General features: G+C 44.7%; 1 protein-coding gene across 1 annotated transcript in view; it reads right to left on the bottom strand.

The window, feature by feature from the left end:
* The window catches only part of RYR3 (ryanodine receptor 3), a 504534-nt gene that overhangs the window by 145728 nt on the left and 332934 nt on the right, over positions 1-25872 (bottom strand). The window contains exons 34-39 of the mRNA XM_045822230.1: positions 24213-24299; positions 23677-23903; positions 21413-22208; positions 19202-19402; positions 15804-15906; positions 14920-15054 (exon numbers count right to left, since the gene is read on the bottom strand). Coding sequence (XP_045678186.1) covers positions 14920-15054; positions 15804-15906; positions 19202-19402; positions 21413-22208; positions 23677-23903; positions 24213-24299 — 1549 coding nt within the window. The remainder of the gene's footprint in view (positions 1-14919; positions 15055-15803; positions 15907-19201; positions 19403-21412; positions 22209-23676; positions 23904-24212; positions 24300-25872) is intronic.

Consider the following 25872-nt stretch of genomic DNA (forward strand, 5'->3'; position numbering starts at 1 on the left):
GATCTGCTCGTCCTGAACGGTGCTGCCCATGTCTCTGCAGGAGTTGGCTGACACTGAGTCACGAACTATTTTCACAGGCACCAGGAAGACAGGAAGCAGTATGACTTTGGATTCAGAATTTCTCAGGGCTCATCCTGGCACACAGAAATATGACTGGTTGCATAAGTAAAGAAAAAGTTGCTGAAGTGGGACCCGATCTGGCTGCAGGGTGTTCGGAGGTTGGACTAAGTGGCCCTGACACGCGCTGATTGGCACTGGTGTGAGGAGATGGCCAAAAAAGTGGGGGAGATCTGAGCGGGAGGACGGAGCTGAGTGGCTGGGAAGGCACCACTCACCCCTCCCCACGCCACACATGTGTCTGGAAGGTGCCGTGACAGAGGTGAGAAGTGCTGCCATTACATCATTACTGCATCCAAGCCTGGCTCTGCCTAGCACATGCCTGCAAGGTATGGGTGGCACCAAGATCCTGGATTCAGCCCCGGTGTTCAAGGCAGCGCTCAGGGCCAATGAAGGTCTCACAGTCCGTCAGTGAAAGGAGTGGGAATACACTCAGGTGGGCGCCTCCATAGCCTGTGCCATCTGCAATAGTCTTGTCTTCTACCTCCACACACTGTACATGGCAGGTGTCTGCTCTACTCCCAGTCCTGGCACGGCATAAGGATATAAAAATAGAGTTCCTGAAGAGATCTGAAGGATTAATTTAACTTGATGCTGCGTCTATCAACCCTGTGGGTGTTTTAGGTTCATGGCAGGAGACGTAAGCTGAAAACCTTAAGAAAGGATACTGAAGGCAGAGAGAAGCACAGGTGAAAGCTGGTGCTAAGAGATCTCACTAGGCAGGGATCGCTGACTACTAGCTGTTAGGTCAGGTAATATCTGGACACTCTGGGGGACAGTGATTTACGGGCTAGACTGGGCTCCTCTCAGGAACTTGTTTCCTCAGGAGATGATGTAGAAGGTCCTTTCTCCTGTTACTCTTCACAGTAAGGAATAAAAGCAAGCCAGAAATGTAAATGCCCTGGGACCCAACAGAAGTTCTTCTAGTCCTGTAAGAATAATTCCCTCTTTTAGCCTATATTTTGGACTGAAAGAATTACAGTTCGCTCCACTAACAAGCAAATTCTCTGCAGAGGTGACACACATCCTCACAGTCCTCACTGCACCGGAAAAGCAACAACCAGAATTGTTCATCCGCTCAAGGTCCGTCCTCTCTCTTTTCAACAGGGCATTTTATGGAGTCATGATGAAACCAAATAAATATTAGCATTTCCTGTACCCGGCTTTCAGATTAATTCAGGATTTGGGCAAGATCCTAGCCTCACAGTGACTTAAAAATCCAAATCAATATTTATAGTCTAGGAAATGGAACATCCACAGCAAAATATCTCACTCGAGGACAAACAGGTAAGGAAACAGCCCTTTAACCCAAAAGGGTGGAGCAGGGACCGCCTGAAGGGTTCTCTGCCCAGGCCAGCCCCCCAGGTAAGAAGAAGAGAGTGAGATAAATAGATGTGAGTGGGACCAAGCTGGAGCTCAGTTAAAAGCAAAACGTGACCCCAAGATCACAACAGAAAAAGCAAGACTCCTCAGTGTTGTGTGTCGATGGACAGGTGTAATAAGTTAGTGGCAGGCACAACAACAGAGGCCACTCTTGTTGATCAGGCTTTCCAAATATGAGAAAGAATAGGAGAGAAAGAAATGAGAAGAAAACTGCAGGGCAGGGAGAAAACATTCTCAAGAAGCCTGAAGAGCAGTGTATTCTGTAGCCTGACCCAGGCTAGCAAGCTGGCACCCACCAGGCAAACCTCTGCTGAATGCTGTCTAATGGCCCAGACCCTTTGGAAGCTGAGAAAAGGGAGCTTTACACCCCTGGCAGCCATGCTACTACTGAAGACCCCTCATGCTTTAGTTCGCTCCCATGAGCCAGCGGCAGAGCAGCATAAATACGCCAGGGTCAACAGGTGAAAAAGAATCCACGTTTTGGAATGTAGTAGACTATCCGTATATCTGTACACTTGAGTGTTAAAATAATTAATGCATATAACCATGCTTGACACCTGTTGTGGGCTTTATAAAGGTTAACTATTATGCTATCTACACAGTAGTTATAAAAGGTATGGCCCACAGACCCTTGGGACAGGATCTACCAAGATCCTGTAGGCAGTGTGCCAGGCCAAACGTACTTCCGTAACACTTGGGAGACATTATTTGCCTTTTCACTGTGTTGACAGCTTCTCCGGCGGTGAAAAAGCAGTGGCGGGTAAACCTGCCGCGTCTCAGCAGGAGCTCGGTCTGCAGTGTCGAACGCTGTTCCTTACTCCCTAGGGCCATAGCTCCAGGAAAGCGCTCAGAAAGTGCTCAGAAAGTGCCCCATTCCGCACAAGAATGTTGTCAGTGAAGGAGAAACATTATCCACTTTATTAATAACACTTTTCAGAACACACCTCCTTAAATCCCGTGTGACAAAATGGGAAGTGTGCCTAAAGCACTGCTGCCCCTCACAGGGCAGTGGTGTGGGTGTGGGGGTGGGGGTGGGGGCGGGGGCGCCACGTGACCGAGCTGGGGGCTAAAACTGCTGCTGTCTCACGAAATGTCATTTTTAATTAAAAGAGTCACAGAAAAACTGTGGTTAATCAGACTTTGGTAGCCGACAGGCATTATCTTGAAAATAGAAGAAGTGATCCTAGCACTTCAAGGAAAAACACTGGACAGTATATGTTGCCATAACACAATTTGAGCTTTGAAAACCAGAATTTTGGAAAAAAGTTTATTTGCCACTTTGAGACAGTTCCCTAATACTTCAGACTTTTCTTATTATATTGTTATTAACAAATATGATTTTAAAACCTTTATAATTAAGTATGTTAACATTTGGAAGCCCTGCATAACGTGTGAACCAATAATTCCCCTGTGACCAGTGCATGCTGTTACAAAACATTTCATGGGTAAAACGTCCATTCAATGTGCAACATGGACCAATGTATTCTTATGTAAACAAGTGCAAAAATTTCTTTAATATGGTTTTAGATTCCATGTGGCAATTAACTTTTGAGAAGCTACTTTTTTTTCAAACAGGAGAAAAATCAAAGTTTAATACACATGCATGGAGAATTTGCATAGGCATGATAATTCCATAAAATTCCAAAGACACTGAGGCCACATTGGGTATACAAGGACATTTTTGGACAAAGGAGAAAGGGGAAGAATGTACATGTTCAGCTTTTATATAGTGTTAAAGAAGAATTTCCACAATTATCTGAAAAAGCTATTACAATATTCTTCTTTCTAACTATATATATGTTTGAAACCAATTTTTCTTCCTATTCTTTAAACCAGGCATAAGAATTTGGATATCTCCTATTAAGGCAGACATAAGAAATTTGTAAAAATGCAAAACAATGTCACTCTTCTGATCCTTTTTTATATTAAAAATTTAGTTGTTTTTATAAAAGTATGTTATATATGTAAATGTAATGGGTTTTTATTATTTATAAGTAAACTAATGATTATTTAAAAATTTCTGTTTTAAAATTGAATTCAGTAACATTGATAGGTATAATCCACATAAACTAAATCTTTCTGAGATCTTGGAAAATTTTGAAAAGTGTAAAGGGGTCTTGAGACCAACAGGCTTGGGAACCACTGATCTGTGTAAAGGGGTCCCACTGAGGTGATGGCCATGACTCAGCGGCAAAGCTTTCCCTCCAGTTAGGACAAAACCTTATTCCATTAGACCATGTGGTTCTGATCACATAGCGGAGACCTGAACCTGGAAGGCAGAGGCTCGGGAAGCTTTCCACGTCTGTTTGTGGATGGGAGGTGGGTTAATTGTGAGTATGACAGTAAGACATCTCACAATGAGAAATAAAGAGGATCAAAGAATCATTGTTTGGAGGATGAGACTCTGGCAGTCAGCAAGGGCCCAGTCATTATTCATTCATCACTAGAGGGCTTTCCCGGGGGCCATCAGGGCCCTAAATGCTTCTGTCTGCAATTTTGGTTTAAGATCAGTCATCTTCAGAGCAAGTGGGGAGTGTGGTATCTTCTACACAGAGGCTGAGTGGCCTTCTTTAGCCTGGTGCGCAGCCAGTGCAATAGGGCACAGGGAAGAAAGGTATGCTGAGGGCTGCAGGGACCACTTAACTCTTTGCTGCTGATGTTAGCTGACCCTTTAGCAACACTTAACTCTCACTCATACGGGAAACTAGGGCTGTCAACTACGGAAGGCTCTGCCCTGGCGTCAGCGCGTCCAGACCTCAGGACAGATCATCTTGGTAGGTTTCTTCCTGTCCTCATCTTAGTATCTCAGTCACCTCCAGTTGTGTCCCTTCTAAAGTAGCTTATGAATCAAGGGGTGTTTTCCGTTAAGCACTGAGTTACACACCCTACATGAAAATATTCCAAGACACAATTATTACCCACAGCAGCCTCGTTGGGGAAACTAAATACATACATGTGGAGCATTTAATGGGAAGTAAAAAAAAAATGGGTAAAACTGTGTATTCTTAGGAAATAAGATAATTCACTAGAAGGTACAATACCTGTAGTAAATATTTCCATTCAAAAGAAATTAGAGAAGAGAAATGATAAGATTTTGTTCTCTTATTTTTTTTTCCCTAATGAGTCCTTTGTCTAAAGTTCCTTGTATTTCCGGACTAGGCCCATGTTGCAAAGACGCAGGGAACAGAAAGCCTGCGATGAAGCTCGGAGGGGCCTTCCGAGCGGTAGGTGCAGGGACCTAATGGAAAGGACTGCTCTTTGTCGTGATGAGTGTGGGATGCCGTTTTCCTTCAAGAGCTGCTCATACAAGTAGTCCCTGAAGTGAATATTTTTTCCTGGTATCAGTGGGGTAAAGCTGACAATTTTGGCAGGAATTTCAACTGCAAAGGGAGTCAATTCTCGAGATAAATTTGAACTTCATTCTTAACCAAAGAGAGACAGATACGTAAAGAACAGATACAGCTAAATAATGATTTCATTGCTGTTGCTTCCCTAAGTTCCCCTTTGGAATGCTGCCCTTTAGTGATTTAAAAAAACACTTCAGTAGTCATGGGAAACACAACTCCTGAAAGGGGACAGACTCCAGGAGAGAGGGAAGGGCGAGGCGGGGAGCTGAAACCTCCTGTTTGCCATGACGTGCGGCCCTACGTCTCTCTCAGGCACACACACACACACATGCATCTACATACCCCACTCAGAGCCTCCACCGCCTGTAACGAAGTTGCTTCCAGGCTTCGTGGCAACTCTGGGATTTTTACCAACTGATTTGCCTGTTTGAAGAAGGCCCTTATCAAGTGCCCTGGATGGTTCAGCTCACAGGATTTTTAAAAAGCTATATAGTGCTCTTTTCAAAAAGGACGAAGTAAGAAAGAAATATGTGTAACCCAATGCTTGTCTTCTGCTGAGATATAAAATAAATCCTATGAAGCAGACTGCCTCAGGGAAGCTAGTCATGTGCATGTGGTTTGCTTGACAATTATAAATGGCTTCATTTATGAAATTATTATTAACATTCTAGCTCACTCCACTTTGCAATTAGTGTAATTAGGGAGAGTCACATCTAGGCAATTATAGCAAATATATGATCTGGAAACTACACTCAAAATGACTGTTCAGGCTGACTCAGAATGGAAATATTTCTAATGCATTGTATTGTTTAGGAAAACTTGATGCCTGAAAGATACTTTAAAAGAAAAATAGCTACTTTACTACATGTTTCTGGATTAGTCAGACCTTCCACTTAAGAAGAAAGGGACAGAGTGTCTCTACATTAGAGCTAGCCTGAGTACCTCATTTTGGGAATCCAGGTATTATTGCTATTTACTTTCTTCCACTTGCCATGTTGCAACCTGCTGCTGGACCTCAGAACCCCAAGCTCTCCATTCTGTGAACCTTGTAAGGAAATTCTCTAGTGTCACCCACAATACTTGGTAAACTCTTTTTCAATGGTCAAATCACCAGCTCTGTGATGCCAGCTACAATAAGAGAAAGGTCATATATTCTCATGGTGTAGGTTTCAATTTTTGGCTGCCGGGGCCTGGAAAGAATCTTTTTTTTCCATTTCTAAATTTAGTTCAGAGTCCAAGAGGCCATCATGCAATGAAGTACATGCTTATTATTGAAGAGCAGATCTTGGCCTCTGGCAAAGCAAATTCCTCTAGTTTACAGACCCAAAGCTATGCTGGTGTTACATTTCAATGAGTCTGTTCTGAAACCTAGGCCAGTTTGGAAGAAAATGTCTTCTGATTACATTGAGGAGAAGGAGCTCACACTAACAATTGGAAAAGAAAAATAATTATGTGCCTCTAAATTATGTGCGCTGATTTTTAAACTCTAGGTGACTAAAAATTCAGCTTGTGCTATGCTGTAAATACTCTGGAGGCATTAACAGGTGATGGATCATTTTCAAGAGAAAGAACAAATGTATTTTGCCCTCTGCTTTCTGCCTCCCTGTGGTAGGCTGTTTAATGGCCCCCTAAAGACATTCATGTCTTAATTCTTGGAACCTGTGTGTACCAGGAAACCTGATGTAACAAAAGGGGCACTGCATTAGTTGGGGAGATTACCCTTGATCATCTGGGTGCATTAAATATAATCACAAGGGGCCTCATAAGAGGGAGGCAGGAGGGTCAGGGTCAGAGAAGGACATGCGACGACAGAAGTAGGGGTTAGACTGATCCCCTTGCTGAGAGAAGCTGCTAGTCAAAGAATGCAGGAGGCCTTTAGATGCTGGGAAAAGCAAGAAGTGGCTCCTTTCCCAGAGCCTCCGGAAGGAATATAGTGCTACTAACCCCTTTTAGACTTGCAATCTCTAGAACTGGGTGATAATACATCTGCAGAGTTTTAAAGCCACTAAGTGTGTGGTAATTTGTTATAGCAGCAATAGGAAACTAATACACTCCTGTTGATAGAAAGCCCTGGTTTGACACTATTTGACTCTTTTCCCAACCAAAGCTACACGTCAGACTGCAGGGTCTCAATGAGCAAGCAGCTATAAAAGTACCCGCAGAAGGCGGGACCTGAGAAAGATCCAGTTCTGTTTTTGCTGAGGCGCCTGGGTTGAGTGGCAGAGTGCAGACACAATGGAAGTCTACCTGGGTCTGGCCAGAGCCTCTGTCAAACCACAGTGACACTGAATGAAGAAAGTACCTACTGCAGCACTGTGGTGGCCAATTAGATCATGGACACAGGGCACAGACAGCACAGTCTGTGCTTTCCCAGACCCAGTTTGGCCTCTTCTCTCCCTTTGAACATCACGGGCTAGAACTGCTGACATCTCAACACTAACCACTGAGTGCATGACAGATGCTGATGGTGATAACCACCATGGCACAACAAATATTCCTGACCTCACAGCTAGCTTTCATTTGTCCCTTCTTCCTTCTTCCCAGAACCCAGATTTTGTGGAGATATGAGCCTTTCTACCTTAGGACCCATGATCCTCAGTGAAAGCTGATGCAACCCCACTTCAAAGGAGGGCTGTACTGATTGATTTAAGTCGGGATTTTATTTTCTAGTCACGCTCATTGGTTCATGAATGAAACTGTGACCAGATTCTCCAAACAGTGGTAATCTCAGGATCCTTGTTTCACAAATACAAGGGTAGGAGAAGCTTTCCTCTTTTTTTAAAGTTATTGATGTATGTGCTCGTGTGTGTGTGTGAGAGAGAGAGAGAGACAGTGAGAGAGAGAGAGAGAGAGAGAGACAGTGAGAGAGAGAGAGAGAGAGAGAGAGAGAGAGAAACATCAATTTGTTTTTCCACGTATTTATGCATTCATTGGTTGCTTCTTGAATGTGCCCTGACTGGGGGATAGAACTTGAAACCTTGGCATATCAGGACAATTCTCCAGTCAACTGAGCTACCTGGCCAGGGCAGGAAAAACTTTCTTGTTTTTCCCTTGTACACTGTCGTGACTGGACGTGAGGCCAGAACTGCAGCCACCGTCTGGCCCTCAGCCTGAAGGCACAGCTGGAACACGTGTGGAGAGTGTGAGCAGAGCCTGGGATGAACCAGGCCTGGGGGCTGGCTCCGACTCTGAAATTCCAGGCACGCCCTGATCTTCTGAGCTCCTCTACCTGAGGGTTTTTTTTGTTTTTTTTTCCTGAAAGCATCTGCTATGATACATGTGGTGATGAAATTCTTATGAACTATCCTTTGTATATTCACTTCAGCAGTTGAGAGATATACAAACTTCTAAGTACTAGGAGATTAGATGGAGCATTATTCAATAAAAAATCCTTGCCTAACATCACACAATTAATAAATGATAGAGCTAACACTCCAGCCCTGGCTGCTGGAATCTAAACCATCTCCAAGCTGCCTACTTTCAACAGCTCCATAAAATTAAAAAAAAAATTAGTACTTCTTTAAATTTATATTATACTGTCTAGATGTCTCTTATAATCAACTACTAAATGGATTTAGAAATAAATCCTGGTAATTATAAAGCTTTGGCTGCTTTTCCAACCGACTCTGAACTGGGCAGATTATTCACTTTCCCAGTGCCTCAATTTCTTCTGCAATAAAATGAAGCGAGCAATATAGAATCCATGTTGAAGAAAATGAATGCAAGGATGGCACCGGGATAAACATGCTGGGTGCTTTGTCCCAGCCCTGGCTGAGTGACCTTGGTGAAGTTGTTTTACTTCTCTGTGTCTGTGCACGTCTATGAAGTCAAGTTACTTGCGGCTTAAGATTCTAGAATTCTGTGTCTCTCTGACCCACTGAGCTTTTGAAAAGGTTGTACTAATTTATTAAGCTAGCAGATGAATGCCCACGGCTTCATTGGGTTTAACTGATGAGCACCGATTGCACCACCACATTTCAAGGCCAACTGGCCCTCTCGTCACATTACCCAGCTGGCTGTTATTAACGGTAAAACCTGAGACTGAGAAAAACCTTAAGAGTACAGTGGTGACCGACCACGGTGTGTAACTGGCCCTCACTGAAGCATCACTGCACACCACTACTCCTTTCCACTGAGGAGAGGAGCTGCAGGAGCTGTGGCAGCTGGTGGCCTTGCTGCTGGCTGCCCTGACCTGTGGCTGAGGAGAACCCTGCCTGCGTCAGGGTCAGAATGCACAGCAGTCTGCTGATTTGGTCGGGAAGACTTCCCAGGGAAGGTCTCATGCCCTCTGTGCTCCTTGCCCCAGAGCTTCCTCTGGGCTGAAAGTCTGGTCTGCATTATAAAGTGGCCAAATACTTATTAGCATAGGAGGTCAGGGTAGGAAGTTCAATCCCTTGACCCCAAGGGGACTTGGAAAATTCATCATGTTAATTTCTCTGTGCTTTCCCCGCCCAGGCCGCAGTGTGGGCACCACGTTTTACCTCATTCCACGAGAACACAGATGCTGTTGGAAACACTGAGACCAAGGTTAGGAGCCTCTGACAACCTGAAAAAGCCTGCGAAGACAGTAAGGAGCCCTGTTCCCGGATGACAAGAAAGAACTGCTCCGTTTACTGCGTGTCCCCAGGGCCCAGGGACCAGGCAGGAGCTGTCAGACCCCAGAGGCATGTGAGGGATCAGGGCCCACCTCGGGCTCTGCAGCAAGTGGCTGAGCCTCGTGGACCCACGCAGCCCTCACTCTCCCAGCTCCGCATTTAATTTTCGGACGGGGATACTGTTTCCTTCTCTCCTGGCTTCACCGGCGGGGAATAGGGGTAAAAGTTCAAGCTGCTGGCTAGAACATTCTTTTTCTTGTTACAGTTATAGTAGGCAATGTTTACCAAGAGCTTCCTGTGCTAAACACTGCACCTGAATTACCATTTGACCCTTGTAACCACCAGGGAAGAATGGAAAAAAGACGCAGTGGGAACAGAGTTTCCTCAACAGTGATGGTCATTACCACACTAAGCCTCACTTTATATTGTTTTAAAGATTAGTCATTGGTTTTCAAATTCTTTTTAAGATTGTTTATTTATTTTTTGATCGGTGGGGGAAGGGAGAGAGAAAGACAGGGAGAGAAACATCAGTGTGTGGTTGCCTCTTGCGTGCCCCTAACTGGGGAACCTGGCGCACAACCCAGGCATGTCCCCTGACTGGAAATCGAACCAGCAACCCTTTGGTTTGCAGGCCAGTGCTCAATCCACTGAGGCACACCAGCCAGGGCTCACTTTATTTTTTAATAAGGCAAAGAAACACTTCAACTTAATAAACAAAGAAACTGAGGCTCCTGTAACCACGCAGTCTACAGAGGCAGCATGGGGGGTGAAGGCTGGAGAAGTACCAGAGACAGAGCCTCCTGCCTCCATCCACAACTGGCAGGAACCCCACACGTCACCCAGTCTACCTGGCCTAGCTGCCCTTGACCTTGGCTCTCAGGACTGGCTGTGTGTGGACAGCACACGGCGGTTGGATATTTCTGCTACATCTGTGTCTGGATTTCCCTTACTGGTTATCTACCTTAGCCAGAGCCTCCCCACCTGGGATGATGGAGATAAGTGTGGAAGCAAAAAGGCTGTTTCTCCTGCCACTGCTGACATCCCTCCCCATCAGAAGCAGCCCTGCAGACCACCAGGGAAACTGCTGACCCTGCTGGTCCACCTCTGTGGCCCCCGGGCTCTCATCCATCATATAGAGATAATTAGTCTGTTGTTTTTCAAATCAGTCAACTAGCCCCATAATCACCTTCTCAAAAACATTCAGGCAATTAAATGACCGATGAGATGATGGGGCAAAGAGCAGACAGAGAGAATAGATGACATGCTGAAATGAAGATGCAGCCGAGATGGGACAGCAGAAGACTCAGGGGGCTGAGGTCTCTGTCTTCACTGTGCTGGGGAAATAATCAAACTGCTTTCATTCTGGTCTCTATGTCTGTTCGGTATGGAGAATGAACTGATGATGGGGCAAGCTAGGGGCCACGCATCCTGGAACCTGTGCTTCCCTGTCCTCTCCTCCTGCCACTGCAGCCTCCCTCCCAGCCACCCCTGCGCAGTGTTCTGAAAGAGCTGGGGCCCCAGGCATGCAGCAGGATTTCAGTCTTGGCCTCTTCCTTTCCCATTGCAAGAATCTTGTCCAAATAATTTTGCTTCTCTCAGGCTTAGTTGCCTGGTGTGCAAAATAGGAACCTGGCTATTTGCTGGAGAATAAAGTCAAATGAGGGGAGGTGAAGTGTCGAGTACAGTGCTTGGCACAAAGTAGGTGCTCAGTAAATGAAGGTTTTCTTTCCCCTGACAACCAAGCTCTCTTTCCATCACCAAAGGGCAGGCCTGATGCTGACTGATTCAACAGATGCAGAACACCTGTTCTGCATGTACTGCTGAGAAGCACTGGACCGGGAACCAGTGCATCATCAGAATGAGTTCTGTTCCCTGCTTGGCCATCTGTGAGGGCAAGGTGCTTTTGCTTAATGCCTCGGGTTCTCCATTTCCTCATTTCCACGCTAGGACTAATGATGCCTGTGTTGTGTCCCATGCAGGGCTCTCCAGGCAAAATGAGAGAGGTGTGAAACCTCTTCTTGCAACTGTTAAGGAGCTAAAAAAAAGGCAGGCTCTACCCCTCCCCTCTGTGTCTGTTAACTCAATCACCTGCCTCACAGGGATCCATAAAGACCATCTGTAACACCTTCCTCTTCCTCACATTTCTAACTGGTTGCCAAGATATGCCAACTCTGCCTTTATATGGTGTCTGACACCTGGAGTGCACTTCTTGCTGTTACCGCCTGCATCAGTTTTGTTATTGCTGCTGTGACAAGCCACCACACAGTGACAAAACAACACCAGTTTACTGTCTTACAGTTCTGTTACCCAGAAGTCTGACCCAGATCTGGGCTGACCCAGACTGACTGCCAGGGGAGAGAAAAAAATCTAATGTTTATCGAGGACCTATGCTGTGCCAGGTCCTGTGGTAGATGATGCCCCTGGAGGAAGGACTCAGTGACTATGTGTTTATATTCAGGGAAGCCCTGCTTAAAGTCTTGTGTGTGAGAAACACAGGCCTAGAACTAACAGGCAAAGGATTTTCTAGGGAATTTGCCGGTTTGGGATATGAAAACAAAAAGTGTAACCCAGTAGAGTGGGCTGCTACTATTAGATTTTCTCTCTTCATTATCATATGATCTTTTGATAAGATTGTAACAGCTTTGATCTTCAATATGGCTTGGAGTTAGCTTAGGTGAATGCAGTAACACACTGAGCCAGGAAGCCAGATTCCCGTGGGCTGCAGGACCCTGTTGCTGCCTGTTTCCTAGGAGTGCTGAGGTTTCCCTGCAGGTCATGGCCAACGCCAACTTCTCCTACAGGAGAAATTGTACTACCTACCCTGAAAACCCCGAGTGTGATCTTTGGCTTGGCTGACTTTTTGATGTTAAAATTTTGGCTTTCGTCAGGTTTATACTTGCTACATATAACAATGAGGCAAGTAGTGAGTTACCTCACAGATGTGGTCAGCAAGATAAAAAGATGATGGCTTTAGAAAGCCTTTCTCTATGTAATATTTGTGTTGGGGGCTTCCCGAGAGGGATACTGTACATTCTTTGGCAGATGTTGTGAGGCAACGGAAAGAGGGTGGAATCAGAGGCAGAAGAGCTGAGTCAAGTCACAGCTTTACTCGTTTTGGTTCCCTTGGGCTGGTGACATTCAGTCCCCTGGAAATTTTCCTGGAATCACGTAAATGTGGACAAAATAAATGAAAGTATCCCTTAATTCTTCTGAGTCCTATTTTCATCCAACCATACAATGGAAGAGTTGGAAAGAAAGAAACTGACAGCAGTAAACTAATAGTCCATCATCCCTCGGGGTCTGCAAGGGATGGGTTCCGGGACCGCCCCTGCATACGCTGAATTCCCTGGATGCTCACGTCCCTCACCCAAAGTGGTGCAGTACTAGCACATGGCCAGCGCACATGCTCCCACATGCTGTAAATCATCTCTAGATTATTTATACTACCTAATCTAATGTATATGTCATAATTAAGGAATAGTTCAGTGCAGACACAGCCATTTTAGGCCAAACTACATAGGGCACGTGAGCAACAATGTAGCTGTGCAGAACCCGGAGCCACAGAGGACTAGCTGTGGGAAGTATTTGGTAAGTTGTCAATTCCTGCTAGCATGTTATTCTCATTAGCTGTACTTTTCACGTTCTGTGAAATGCAAGGCCAAGAGAGATCAGATAAGCAATAACGTTGACAAAGTTACCAACATTTTAAAGAATTTTGACCCCTTTATTGGAACTGTCTATCTACTCAGAAACACTGTCTCCATTCAATCAAGTTAAAAACAATTTTGGGGGTGTGGCTGTTAAAGCATTCCTAATATTTTCTCTTAAAATGTCAGCTCTGAGTGAGGGGCTTTATGACTGTGGCACCTTAGGCAGTAACCCACATGTGGACAACCACAAGGACGACCACCTTCTACTTCTATTTCTGGAACTCAAGGATAGAAGGCTTGTGACACAAAGCTAGTACCTTTCATAATTCATAAACCTGAGAGGGAAGAAACCCGGGGAGGGGTGAAGACATGGGAGAGTCCCCTCCTCAGGTGGCCTCTCAGGTTTGCACGTTCTGCCAGAACGGGCGGAGGGCGGTCCTTGTGCCTGAGGCCCTCGGTAGTAGCAGTGCTAAAGATGACAACCCCTAGAGCCTGGGCCCCATTCTTAGAGTCAGAAAGACTTCACGGAGCCAGGTGATTGCGTCTGATGGACTCCATTTCCCTGACACGAAATGGTCACCTTGGAGGGTGCCTAGTCGTGACATTCTATCAGCGAAAAACATCCACTTTCAGAATAGACTCTCAGCAGGCAATAGGGGTCAGCTCAGTCTATTTTTAGTTCTGCTTTGGCAGGAACCACAAAAGGAGTCTAAACTCACTTTTTTGTGCCTTTAGAATCCTGCTGGCACATCCTCAGCAAATACCCACCCTACTCTTTCTGTGGTGACAGATGGGACTGATCCAGGGTTGCCAGGGCAACTGCTGCCAAGTACCCCATACCCTTTTCCAGAGGTTTCAACACTTCTGCTGATGAATGGTGAAGGTTCTTCCTTTCGGAGAGATTCTGACAAAGATGGAAGGTCAGCATAAAGGTCAATAAGACATATTTACCTCAAAGTAGTGTTTTCAGACAAACCGATCATACCTTGGCAGGCTATTGCTCTAGTCCATGATTTGAAGGCATAGTCTAATACAGGTAAGAACAGGGAACAAGATAAAAGGCAACTATATTAAACCTGGGAAGTTCCTTTTTTAGACAAATGAAATATCTGCAGAGTCTGATACTAAATAGTAGACTGAGCATATATAATATGCCGACAATGTTCATTTTGAAATGTTAATGGTTTATAGGCAGTAAACTGCCTTGCAGAGCAAATTATGATCTTGTTTCAACATGGGTCACATGGTAGGAGTCACCTATACTGTAAGGATGAAAGAAATGAATTTGGACAAGGTTTGGTGTTTTTGCAAGAATAGAAGGTCAAAGTCCTCTAGGATGTTACATTCTGAAAATCATAGCCAAAAAACAAAAACAACCTCCCTAAAACTCCACACCCTGTTTCCTTTACTCCTCTTTTATTATTATTTTGTTTCTTCAAAATTACTGAGGCAATTTTTGATGCTAAGGAACCACAAGCAGAAGTGACAGAAACAACAATGGTTAGAAGAGGAAGATTGTGGAAACATAAAACACAGAACAGAAACACATTTCTAGGCATATTTAACTAGAGATACAAGAGCAGACAGACCCACCAAGCAAGAGACCTCTCAGGTTTCAAAAGACTGAAAGTAAATCAAATCAGAAGCATAGCCCAAAATATACAGCAATAACCACCACCACCAATTGTAATAGATGCTCAGATGCTGTCTTTGAAGCTAAGCAGCCCATCTTTTCCTTAGGTATTTGTTAGAAAGCTAATTCCCTTAATTAAGTCTTAGAGGACCACTGCGTGGGCAGCACTGTAATTGAAAGGTATGGTCACTTACTAGGGCACTTCTGCTCCTCCACCGCTGGCTGCTCTGTTTCTGGCTTGGGGCCTTTGATTTTCTGCACCAAGGCACAGAGTTTGCCTGCCCAGGAGGTGACCTCCTCCTCCTCCTCCTCTTCCTCCAGGGGGACCCCTAGCAGGCCATAGAACAAAGTGGAAATCTTGAACACTATATGAAACATCATATGATTGAGAGAACATAAGAACTTCTGGAACTTTAAATGTTTATCTACATAGTATCTTTTCGCAAGTTTTTTAAAAAGGTGATTTCTTGTGTACAAGAACATCAAGTAATTTCAATCCCCAGACTTAACTCTTCTGACCTATGCCCCCAGAGCACTGTAGAGTCTTGAGAAAGAAGGAGTTAACATTGACTTATTTCAAATGAAAAGACCATCTATCCAATATATTACTCAGTCCACTGATGTATGAGCGGCACAAGTGCTAAGAGCCACTTAAAATCAGCAGATGCATTAGAATTCTTAAAGGCAGAAGTTACAGTAATGTATCACTGCAAACGCTGCAGAACAAAGGGGATCAGAGTGTTGGCTCGGCTGGAAGCAGAGTCCCGGTCCCAGCTATCTAACCTGAAGTGAGCTGGGTGAGGTTTACGTCATGGTCAATTACCTTTCCTTCTTCAGAGACACCATCCCTTCTCACATCTCAGCAAAGTCTCTTCCAGGTAGAAGGAATTTCAGTCGTGAATTATGCCAGGATTATTTCCTCTGACCCAAGTAGTTTGGGTAGGACCATTTCTTGAATAATCAGTATTGCAATTTTAAATAGGAAAACAACTTCCCATCTTCCCTCCCCCCACTAGCTTCTTGTGAAGGACTGAGGGACAGACTTGTCCTTGAAGAAGCTGCATCCCTGGAAGCTCACCACAGTGAGAGAGAAGGTCCTCGTGGAAGTCGTACAGCTCCTCCCGGATCTCGTCTGGGCAGGGGCAGTTCTCTCCCAGTTGAAAGTTAAGGAGCATATTGATCTTTGAGGGACAAAGAAGAGCAGCTAGTTGGTTCTCAGTGTTGCTCCAAAGAACTCAGATCCTGCCTTAGGCAGACACCCAACACTGCCTGCAAATTTTATTTAACTCATTTGTGTGTGTGTGTGTGTGTGTGTGTGTGTGTGCCCACGCACAAAAATGGTCAACCTTTAAGAGTAGCTTGCATTTTCCGGATTGTAAAATTAGTTTACTGATTGCACAAAATGTGGATAATACCTAAGGAAGAAAGTTTACTGAGATCTCACCACCCAAAGATATGTTAATATTTCAGTTAATATCTTCATCTTTACGCAGGTTGAAATTGTATTCTAGGTAAACTCTTTTGAAACTCATTTTATCCCACTTAACAATTTATCTTGAGCATTTTCTTATTTCCTTAACCTGATTTTTAATAGGTGCACTGCATTTTCATCATATGGATAAATAGCAATTTATGAAAAATTAATGACCTGTTATGATATAGTTGTTATTTTCATTATCCTTATAAATAAAGTTAATGTTAATTTCCTTTTGCATAATTTTGTTCACATCTCTGACCATTTTCTTAGGATAAAGTCCTAAAAGCAAAATGATGAGATTAAAAGGTTTGTACATTTCAATGGCTTTTGATATGAATTGCTATATTGTCCTCTAGGAAGCTCACAACAATTTGTATTGTTGTTGAATTTATGCAACAGTATGTATTTCTTTGCCATCTTCATTACAGAAATGAGAGTTAATGCATTTCCAAATATTTTCCAACTTAATGGGTGAAAATGTCATGCCCCTGTTGCTTTATTTTGCATTTAGTTGGTGAGGCTGAACTTTGTTTTTCCACATATAAGGGCCATTTTTCTTCATATCTTATGAATATACCATCCACATTCTTCCATTTTTCTGTGGGGTAATTACTGTTTTAAAAATTAATTGAAAAAATAATAAAAAAATTAACAAGCACTTTGCACATCTCTGGACTATTAACTCTCATAACATATATTCGAAATATATTTTCTAGTGTTTAGTGAGCTTTCGTTTATGTGCTTTTTTTTGAGATGTAGGCTTTATGTTCTGCCGTCAGTCTATCATCTTTTGCATTGTAGGTTTGTCTCAGGGATTGTTAACTCTGCGCCACGGACCACTCTGACCGTCCAGGGAAACCCACAGATTCTTCTCAGATTAATAAACACATAAAATAAAATGTATAAGGCTACAAAGAGAAGCCATTATATTGAAATCTAATTATTAAGATCATAAAAAACGAATTTGTGATATTGTAGCACATACACTTATTAGACAAAAGCATCCGGGGGCAAGCCTTATAGCTGCTGTGATCCTGAAGTACGTGATGAGTGTGAGTGATATTTCAAGGCATTAAAACCACTGCAGTATGAAATGGAAAAATATGCAATTTATGTTGGTGATAAAGTCCAGCCTTCGCTTTGCTGCCTACCTTAATAATTAAAATACACTATCAGAGATTAATAAAAAGTTGGTAGAAATAAAGCTGCCACTCATTTCCCACTCAGATTCCCAGGTGTCTGAGTTGCCCGCAGACCCAGCCTCCAGGCCAGGACACCTGCAGGAGCTGCAGCGGTGACTAGAGGTCATCTTGTCCATTCCCTGCCTCGGGCAGAGCACCTCAGACAACAGAAAGCCTTTTTTTTTCCTCCTTCTGTTTAGGTTTCTGGGTGAAAAAAATCGACAACCTCTTTTATTAAACCACGAACCTTATTTAATATTGTTAGATTATGGCAAACAATTTTTTGGAAGTAGGTAGCCGTGTAGTTTGTAATACAATAATATTTATAGAACAGGTTGGAAAAGTAACTTTTGTGGTTGTTCTATAATGTTAAATTATGATAGTTATGTCAACAACATATACTGATAGGCTGTTTATTAAATAAAAATAAGATCTGAAGATCTGGTTCCAGAATTCGGAAATTAATATCTTTACTGACAGGTCTTCCCTTCTGTGGAACATGTAAGGAGCAGTGGCCCACCAGCCCGCAGGGTGTAAATCCAAAAGGGCATAAGATAAAAGGGTGGTGAGCTGAATTTTCTACTGGAGGTCATACCCTTTAATGAAGCCTTTTTGAAAATTAAAGGCTTGCTGACTATGTTTGGCTAATTTGCCAATAATCATGGGACTAATAACCTTAGTTTTAGCTACTCTTGTATGTAGTTACATCCCCAAGTGTGGCTTTTTCATCTCTCTGAGTATCATGTGGATATAGGGCTGAAAACCTACTCTTTCCTTCAAGGTTATAGAAGGATGAAGTAATCTATCATATCACTATTTTAAAATTTTAATTCTTATACATTCCATTTTCCAAGGGATTTTGCATTTCTTTCCCCTAAAGTTGACCTAAATCTTCCATGTCCTTTGTAGATATTAAATTCTTATTTAGAGAGTTTTATGGGTAGATTCCTTCTAGAAATGAATACTCAGGGAGTGGTGGCAGATGGGATAGCAGAGTTTGACAGGAGTTAGTACCCCTTTTTCCTTTTCAGTTCTAGACCAGCAGCATCAATGTTACCTGCAAACTTGCTAAAAATGCAAATGCTTGAGCCTTGTGCTAGACCCGCTAAACTAGAGACCCTAGAGGTGCCCCAGCCATCTGGGTTTTATTTAGTCTTGGTTCACAGGGTGGCACTCAATCCACTGAGCCACACCAGCCAGGGCTGGGTTTTATTTAGGCTTGGGATTCTGACGTTTGCTCAAGAATCACTGGTTTAATACATCTCGGAAGAATTTCTTGAGTTACAGTTTTCTGATGACATGATTCTTCAGTAGGCTAAAGCGATGGCTGGCCCTGGGAAGAGGAGGGAAGGAAGCAGAATGGGGAAAGAAAGGGTAGGAGCCAGGATCGTAAGCTATGACCATGAGGATGGTGCCCCAGCTCTCATAAGCTGGCAAATGCTGACCATATTTTGTTGATCTCTGAGAGACAGATTTCCAGAATGATTGAACAGAAATTTTCAAGTGGTAGGTCCTTGCTGGGATGCAAGTTGATACCAACTGCAATCTGGTCCTTGACTTGGTGATAAGGACACAGGCATGAGGGAAGGGAGGAAGCCCTGCCCTTTGTGCAGTTTTGGAAGGATTATTTTCCTCTCCCAAAAGGTAACTGGCAGGTCTCAGTTGTCACACTAGGCCTGTCTCCTGGTGTTGGGCTGGTCTTTTAATCACCCACAGCTCTTGGGGCTGCCAGGCACATAAAAGTTCCAAGAGCCCTGTTCCCACAGGGTTCAAGGTCTTCCTTAGGAATGGGACGGAGGTTCAGAAAGGGGTTCTCACCTGCTCCTGTGGAGGTGAGCGGAACTCCTTGGTCTTCCGAGCAGTTAGGGCTGCAGACATGTTCAGGGCCTGCATGAGCTCATTGTAGCGGAACTTCTGATTTGCCTGGAGCTTGGAGACATAAATGTCGCCAAAGGCCACAATGGCTTCCACTCGGTGCTGCAGCTCACAGTCACAGAAATAGCTGAGGAGCTCACACATCTGCAATACAAGTGTATATATATGCTAATATAATAATGGTTTATGGAAACTGAGGAAGTACCTAGCACCCCCATTTTATACACGGTAACACTGAGACGTAGGTGATCTAAGTAACCTCTCCAGGGTTACAGGAGGGTTACAGGGTTTGCTTAGTAAGTAAGCAAAGAGCTATTGATTCCAAATTGGCCAGAATCCAGAGACCAGCTCTTCAGCATTAGGGCCAGGAGAACAATGGAAGTAAGCTCACTGAACACAGAGTACATCTGTCTGTGCAGTGAGAGAGAGAAAACATTTGTAAAGGAGTGTTTCCAGCGGGCTCTAAGCTCAGCATAGCAACCAGCATTGAAATGCACAGTGGGCCCTGGGTCGTTCCTGACGTCTTCTGGCTCTCTCATTGTTTTTGTTTCTAAGTTCTATTTTTCTGTGATTAGTTCTTTAGGATTGCTAGTGTTACCAATCTCACCACAATTACAACTTATACTAATAAGAGATGCAATAACCATAACTTACTGAGCACTAACTTTACCGATACTGTGCCAGGTGCCAGACACTTGCTATACTTTATCTCCATGAATCTCGGTGTTCCTGATATTACTGAACAGAGTTCTATTGACCCACCCCCACTTAACTCTCCCTGGGACTAACGGAGCCTCTTTGGTCATCTGGGTGGTGGTGGTGGGGGGGGCTCTGGCCTGGCTGCACGCCTGGGCTCCTGCCCGGTGAACTAGGATCTGAAGCTTATACCAGTCACACCTGTGATGTAATTACAACAGTTAATTAAAAATTATATGAGCCAATGAAATAGGAAAACTAAGTTGAATGACTAAGGGATGTCTGTAAAAGGTACGTTGTTTTGTTTTTACAAAAATGCTAAGAATTGGGTGTGAGTTAGATAACTACACAAAACTAAGGGGAATTACAAAAATCTAGATGCATTCAGCACTCCGCTTCCCAATGATCTCTAAATCTGCATGCAGTCCGCCCAAACTGGCAACTGTGGATGGTGTGTGACAGGTGCCACCTATGCACAAGAGGACTCTGTGCCAGCCAGAGACTCACATTAAGGGAAAGGTCCTGGCCCTATGTCAGAATAGCACATTTATATATTTTAATAAAAAACTAAAGTATATATATATAATTTGTTATGCTTCTCCTTTATAGTTAACATTTTGACTGACCTACCAATCTCATCACATTGGATAAGACAGATTCATCTTTAGGTTACTTGATTATAATACATTTTATGATAAAAAACTTCATATTATATTTCATAAAAATACAGTTAATCCTATATTTTACTATATTATCATCCACATTTTACAAATCAAAAAGCCAAGACTCTGGCAGAGAGGAAGTGAAATCCAGGGAAGCACGAGCCAGACTCAGTTCATTTATCTTTCCTCAGTTGCTACCAGAAGACAAAAGGTGTGGTCACCAGTTCACTACTGTCACTAGCTTGCATCTGGTAAAGCTTTGCCTTAGGAAATGATGAGGTTTGCTAGGCGATGACAAGGGGAGAGCTCTAAATTACCCTGACTATTTTCTTTAGTATTTGCTGGTTTCTAGTATTTGCTAGTGTAACAGGTCCACAACAGCTTGGCGATCAGAGCCTGAATACAAATGAGAGCTGGTGACAAGTGTGGTCCCCCATGTGTCAATTCCTTTGGTCTTCTCCATAGTCGAAGGCTACTCTCCCTGTCTAGACAGGATCTCTCAAATATGCCCTGTAGCCCCAAAGGGTAAGAGACAAGGTCAGGGCAAATCCATCACTAGTACCAGAACAATTCTAGAGTATGTGCCTTATTGGCAAGGGTTGGTATTTTCACTTTGGCTTGGGGAGATGGAGGGAGTACATTCTATATCAGAAATGAGCAGGACTATTGGGTGTTTTGAGCATCTCTGTTACCCTCCAGATTTAGGCTGGCATCACAATTTCAGCCTCAACACCACTGGGCTGTACTGTCTCCCTCCCCAGCCCTCCAAGGGCAGGAACTTTGATGCCTGAGTTACCTGGAGCTTGACGGACTCTGGTAATCGGGTCTGTAACAAGCCTTTGACTGGAGCCTCCTTGCTGGCCTTTTCCCCAGCCTCCACTGCCTTCTCCTCCACCTGACTCACTTCCTCCTTCTCTGCTCCCTCTTCTCTCTCCCTACTCTGCTCGCCAAACACAGACTGATCAATCAGGAGGAGAATCTGCCGAACGTCATCATCATCAAACACCCCCATGACCAGAAGGGTTCCAATGAGCTTCAGCACAGGCACAAACTGGAACTCCACAGAGCCCCCAACAGGGTCTCGGATGTGAGCTCCACTGCACTCCACAGCCTCTCTCAGCATGCTCAGCGCCTTCGTCTTGAGAATCTCCAAGGGAATCTCGGGGCTCTGCTTCTGGTGCTCCTCACTGGTCATGACAAAGCAAGGGGTGGAGAACTGGAAGCCCGGCTTGAGGCAAGTTCTCAGGCCCACCCCAGGCAGCCCATGCTTTTTTGACCCATCTGGGTACAGGCGGATTTTCCTGGTGGTGCTGGTAATGGGGATGATGTACTCATTCTTCATCATCAGCTTTCTCTCCTTAGCGTTGGCCAGATGGATGCTGATGAGCAGGTCATAGAAGCCAGACCGAAGGAGGCCGGGGAGGTACTTGTTATCAATGGCGTAGAAGAGCTGGGAAAGGTCAACGTGGCTGCACAGGGCATAGGCTACTCGGCTGTTTCCCAGGGCACACACGGCGCTGTAGAGTCTCAGCGTGTGGTAATGGAACTGCAGCAGGTCCTCCTGCTCACAGAGCTCCAGGATATCCACACACCTGAGAATGAGACAAGCAATCAACCACTCCACAGGGAGAAAAGTGTGCCAGAATATCGCAGAGTTCTTGCTCTCTGAATCCCCAGGGACTTCATCCAACCTGAGGAAGGCAGAGCAGGTAGAAGGATGAAGGCGTCTCTGCCACACTTTCTCCTAGAGGTCATCGTCTGTCTCCCAGTTCTGGTTCATACCCTGTTCCTGATAATTCACCATTTCTAACTACAAGGGTCTCCAAAGTCTGTAATACCTAGAAAGGACATCTGCTTACTAAATATTAAACACTTCCTTATTAGGGAAAAACCCCAAAATATCAGCACTGAAAAATATTCAGGTACAAGTCAAAGGTGACTTGGTCCTCTTACTTGTAGGCTCAAGGGGATCCCTAGGTTCCTGATGTAAGATGCAGCCTAAGCCCTCCATCAATCTACCATCTACATCATCTGTATAATCTCCAATCTGTCATCATCCACGGGGCTTTCCCTCCCTCGAAAACAAACCTACTGCACTCTTGTCCAGAGGGGAGACACTTTCCAGCTGGAGATGAGCTGCCAAAATAGTTTGCTTTCTCCTTCCCAACCTTAGAGGTATGTTTGCCTCTGTGCCGTTCCCTCGTTTGTGGGGGTCCAGGGCGTGGGCTCTGATCTTTGCTTAGATTTTCTACTTTGTTTTGCTCCTCACCGAAGATCTGAGGATCCTTCACAACAGGCATACATGGGTGGACTGCTGGTCTTTTCTGCTCCTTCCCTATACTAACCTGTCCTGCGGCTGCCCATGACCCAATGGAACACCCAACTGGTAGCTAGGCAGGTGTCAAATACCTCTACCTTCTCTCCTAATTAATTTTTTAGTCCAAGAGATCAAGGGCTAATAATATCCACAAAATACAATTTATTTAATTCTTACTATGCACAGAAACTATACTGTATTTTTTACCTCCCAGTCCTCCACTGGGTGGACTTTTATCTCACTGTATCCTGAGGAGACTGAGGCCTGGAGGATGTGAGTAACTAAATGGAGGCCTCACAGCCAGAAAGTGACAGTGTTGGGATTGAACCCTGGCCATCAACCAAGAGCACCTCTTAATGAGACGAGGCCAGAAGCCTGATTTTTTCATTTTCTAAGCAAGCTAGGCATACCTAACTCTCCTCCTCCTTGCCATCAATAAACATATATTCCAGAGTCATGCTAAGATTTTTAATTAAGTGCATGGAAATGTCCCTGAACACAGGCACTGGGAGCTACAGTGAAGGCCCTGTGGTAGGCACAGCATGGTGAATATCCTGCTATTTCTGAGTGAATCACAAAAGCTGAGAAGGGAAAGAAGAGAAACTGAGGCTTTGGGGAAATGAAAAGTCATCTTGGGACTGAGAAGGGCCCTGGGCCGCTGAGGGTGCCCCTCCTTCCCTTCTGTGCTGGCCCTGCCTCACCACCTCCCAGGCCTGCCCGTCATCTGCGGGACCCTCCATTACCTGTTCTCTTCCGGGATGTGGAGCGCCATCATCTGCAGGGGCTCCAGGCACTGCACCACCCAGCCGTGGCGCTCGCTCACCCGCTCTGTCTCCACCTTCAGGAAGCTGCTGGGCATGCGGCTCCAGAGCACGGGCTGGATGGTTTGCACATCAAGCCGAGGCGGACACTGCGGGACTGGGTTCTTCTCTTCACTCTTAAATATGGCTGCCGACAGGGGCATCGCATTCTGGGCGAGGCGGAGAGGCATGGGAGAGAACATACGTGCAACAGAGATTCTCAGTGGCTGGCCCACAGTGACCAACAGGGTGTGTATAAATTAAAGAGAAACAAACATATCCAGGGGCCTCTAAGGGCTTTACCAGCATTAGTTGTGACCTAGGTGATGCGTTACATGGGTTTTAATTCTTTCAGCACCCAGTAGAAGTGGGAGAAGGAGAGAATGAGAAGGGAGTATGAGAAGCAAGAAGTGACACAGGCTTCATGGTCAATGTGCCTTCTCTTGTCATAGCCATTCTATGAGGGGACAGATAATTACCTTCAGCTTTCCAAGTTCAAATTGAAACAGAGAAGTGCTTGTGGGCTGCAGGAAGACTGCTGGAAACACTTTGGTGTTGGGCTCCACCTGGAAACCAAAACAAACTGGGAGGTTAGTGAAGAACTATCAAATCATGGATGGCTAAGTCACTGGGTGTTTTAATCACCACCCACATTCTAACTTCAGCTGGAAGAGGATTATTCACTGCCAGGTCATTTGACCCTGGCTCAGAAATTCTCAGAGATCTGGTACCTGTTGGTAATTACCGTCTCTGCTTCCTACCTTAAACACTCTCTGACTCTCTCTACTGGGACTAACATATCTCATGTCCTTTCATTTTCTCTCTCCATCAGCTTTCTCCAGAGCTCAGGAGGATGGTCATAAGGCTACTAACTTGCCACCAAAGGCAATGCCTGCTCTTGGTCACTGAACAATTAGATGTTGTGGCTCATCACAGAGCACAGAGATATCTGCCCAGAGAAGGTACTATGGTAATTTCAGAGGGCAAACGGCCATTGGTCCAGCAACCCAGGGAGGCTCCTACAGCAGGTTTCTCAACCTTGGGACAACTGACAGTTTGGGCTGGGAAAGTCTTTGTTGCCGGGGCTGTCTTATACATTGTAGGGTATTTTTGGCATCCCTGGTGTCTGTTGACTAGATGTCAGTAGCACTTCCCACCCTATCACAGTCATGGTAACTGAAAGTGCCTTCTGAGGTTGCCAAATGTCCCTTGACGAGAAGAGCACCCTCACTCAAGAACTGCTGCTTTGCAGGCAGGGCTGTGAGGCGCTTCCCTGGAGTAAGAGGAAGGGGCTGCCTCCAGAGCTGCCTCCTCTCTCCAAATCTCTCCCTCCACTTGGTCCTCCTGGACTTCTCTCTGTGATTGTAGTTCTTGCATTAAATGACATGGATTCACTGACTGTCGTTTAGTTGTCACTTAGGAGAGCCACATGGATTCACTTATGATGTTGGGGTTCCACTTAGCATTTGCTCGCTTTGATGAGACCTTGAAGAAATGGAATTCTGAATTCCACCAACCAAAATTCTTTGCCTTTAAGAAAATTCAAACATGAGGGAATTCTTGTAGCTCTTCCAACAGACTCAGTTAGGGGATAATGGGAGTTATGGATGCCACCTTGCAAACTGATGCCTGTAAACTTCATAAACCACACAGCCAAATGCCAGGGCCATCCTCACACCCCCCTGCAGAAAGGAAGTTCTCTGAAAACCTTCAGCATGCCCTGGGACAGGTTGATTTCTGCCCTGCAGAGTACACTGCTGCCACAAAGAACAATGAATATTTTCCTCAGTTACTGAAATAAGACTGTAACACAGAGTGGGCTTGTGATGGATGTACAGAAGATAAAAGTGGCAACTGGGGGTGTGGTAAGCAGAATCCTAGCTAACTTTCATGACCCCTGTGGTTGCTTCTGTGATGGTGTTTGTCACATGGCAGGGGGGATTCTGCAGAGACAAGTAAGGCTACTAACCAGTTAACCTAGAGAAAGATTATCATTGTGGGACTGATCTAGTCACATGAGCCCTTTGAAACCAGGTAGAAGGCAAAGTCAGAGAGACTGGAAGCTTGACCAGAACCTGACATGTCCTTGGGGCCTTGAAGAAGGAAGGGGCCACATGAGAAGGAATGTGGGCACCTCTG

The sequence above is a fragment of the Phyllostomus hastatus genome, unplaced genomic scaffold, assembly GCF_019186645.2.
Source record: "Phyllostomus hastatus isolate PE091 unplaced genomic scaffold, TTU_PhHast_1.1 phas_scaffold_501, whole genome shotgun sequence".
Taxonomy (NCBI): domain Eukaryota; kingdom Metazoa; phylum Chordata; class Mammalia; order Chiroptera; family Phyllostomidae; genus Phyllostomus; species Phyllostomus hastatus.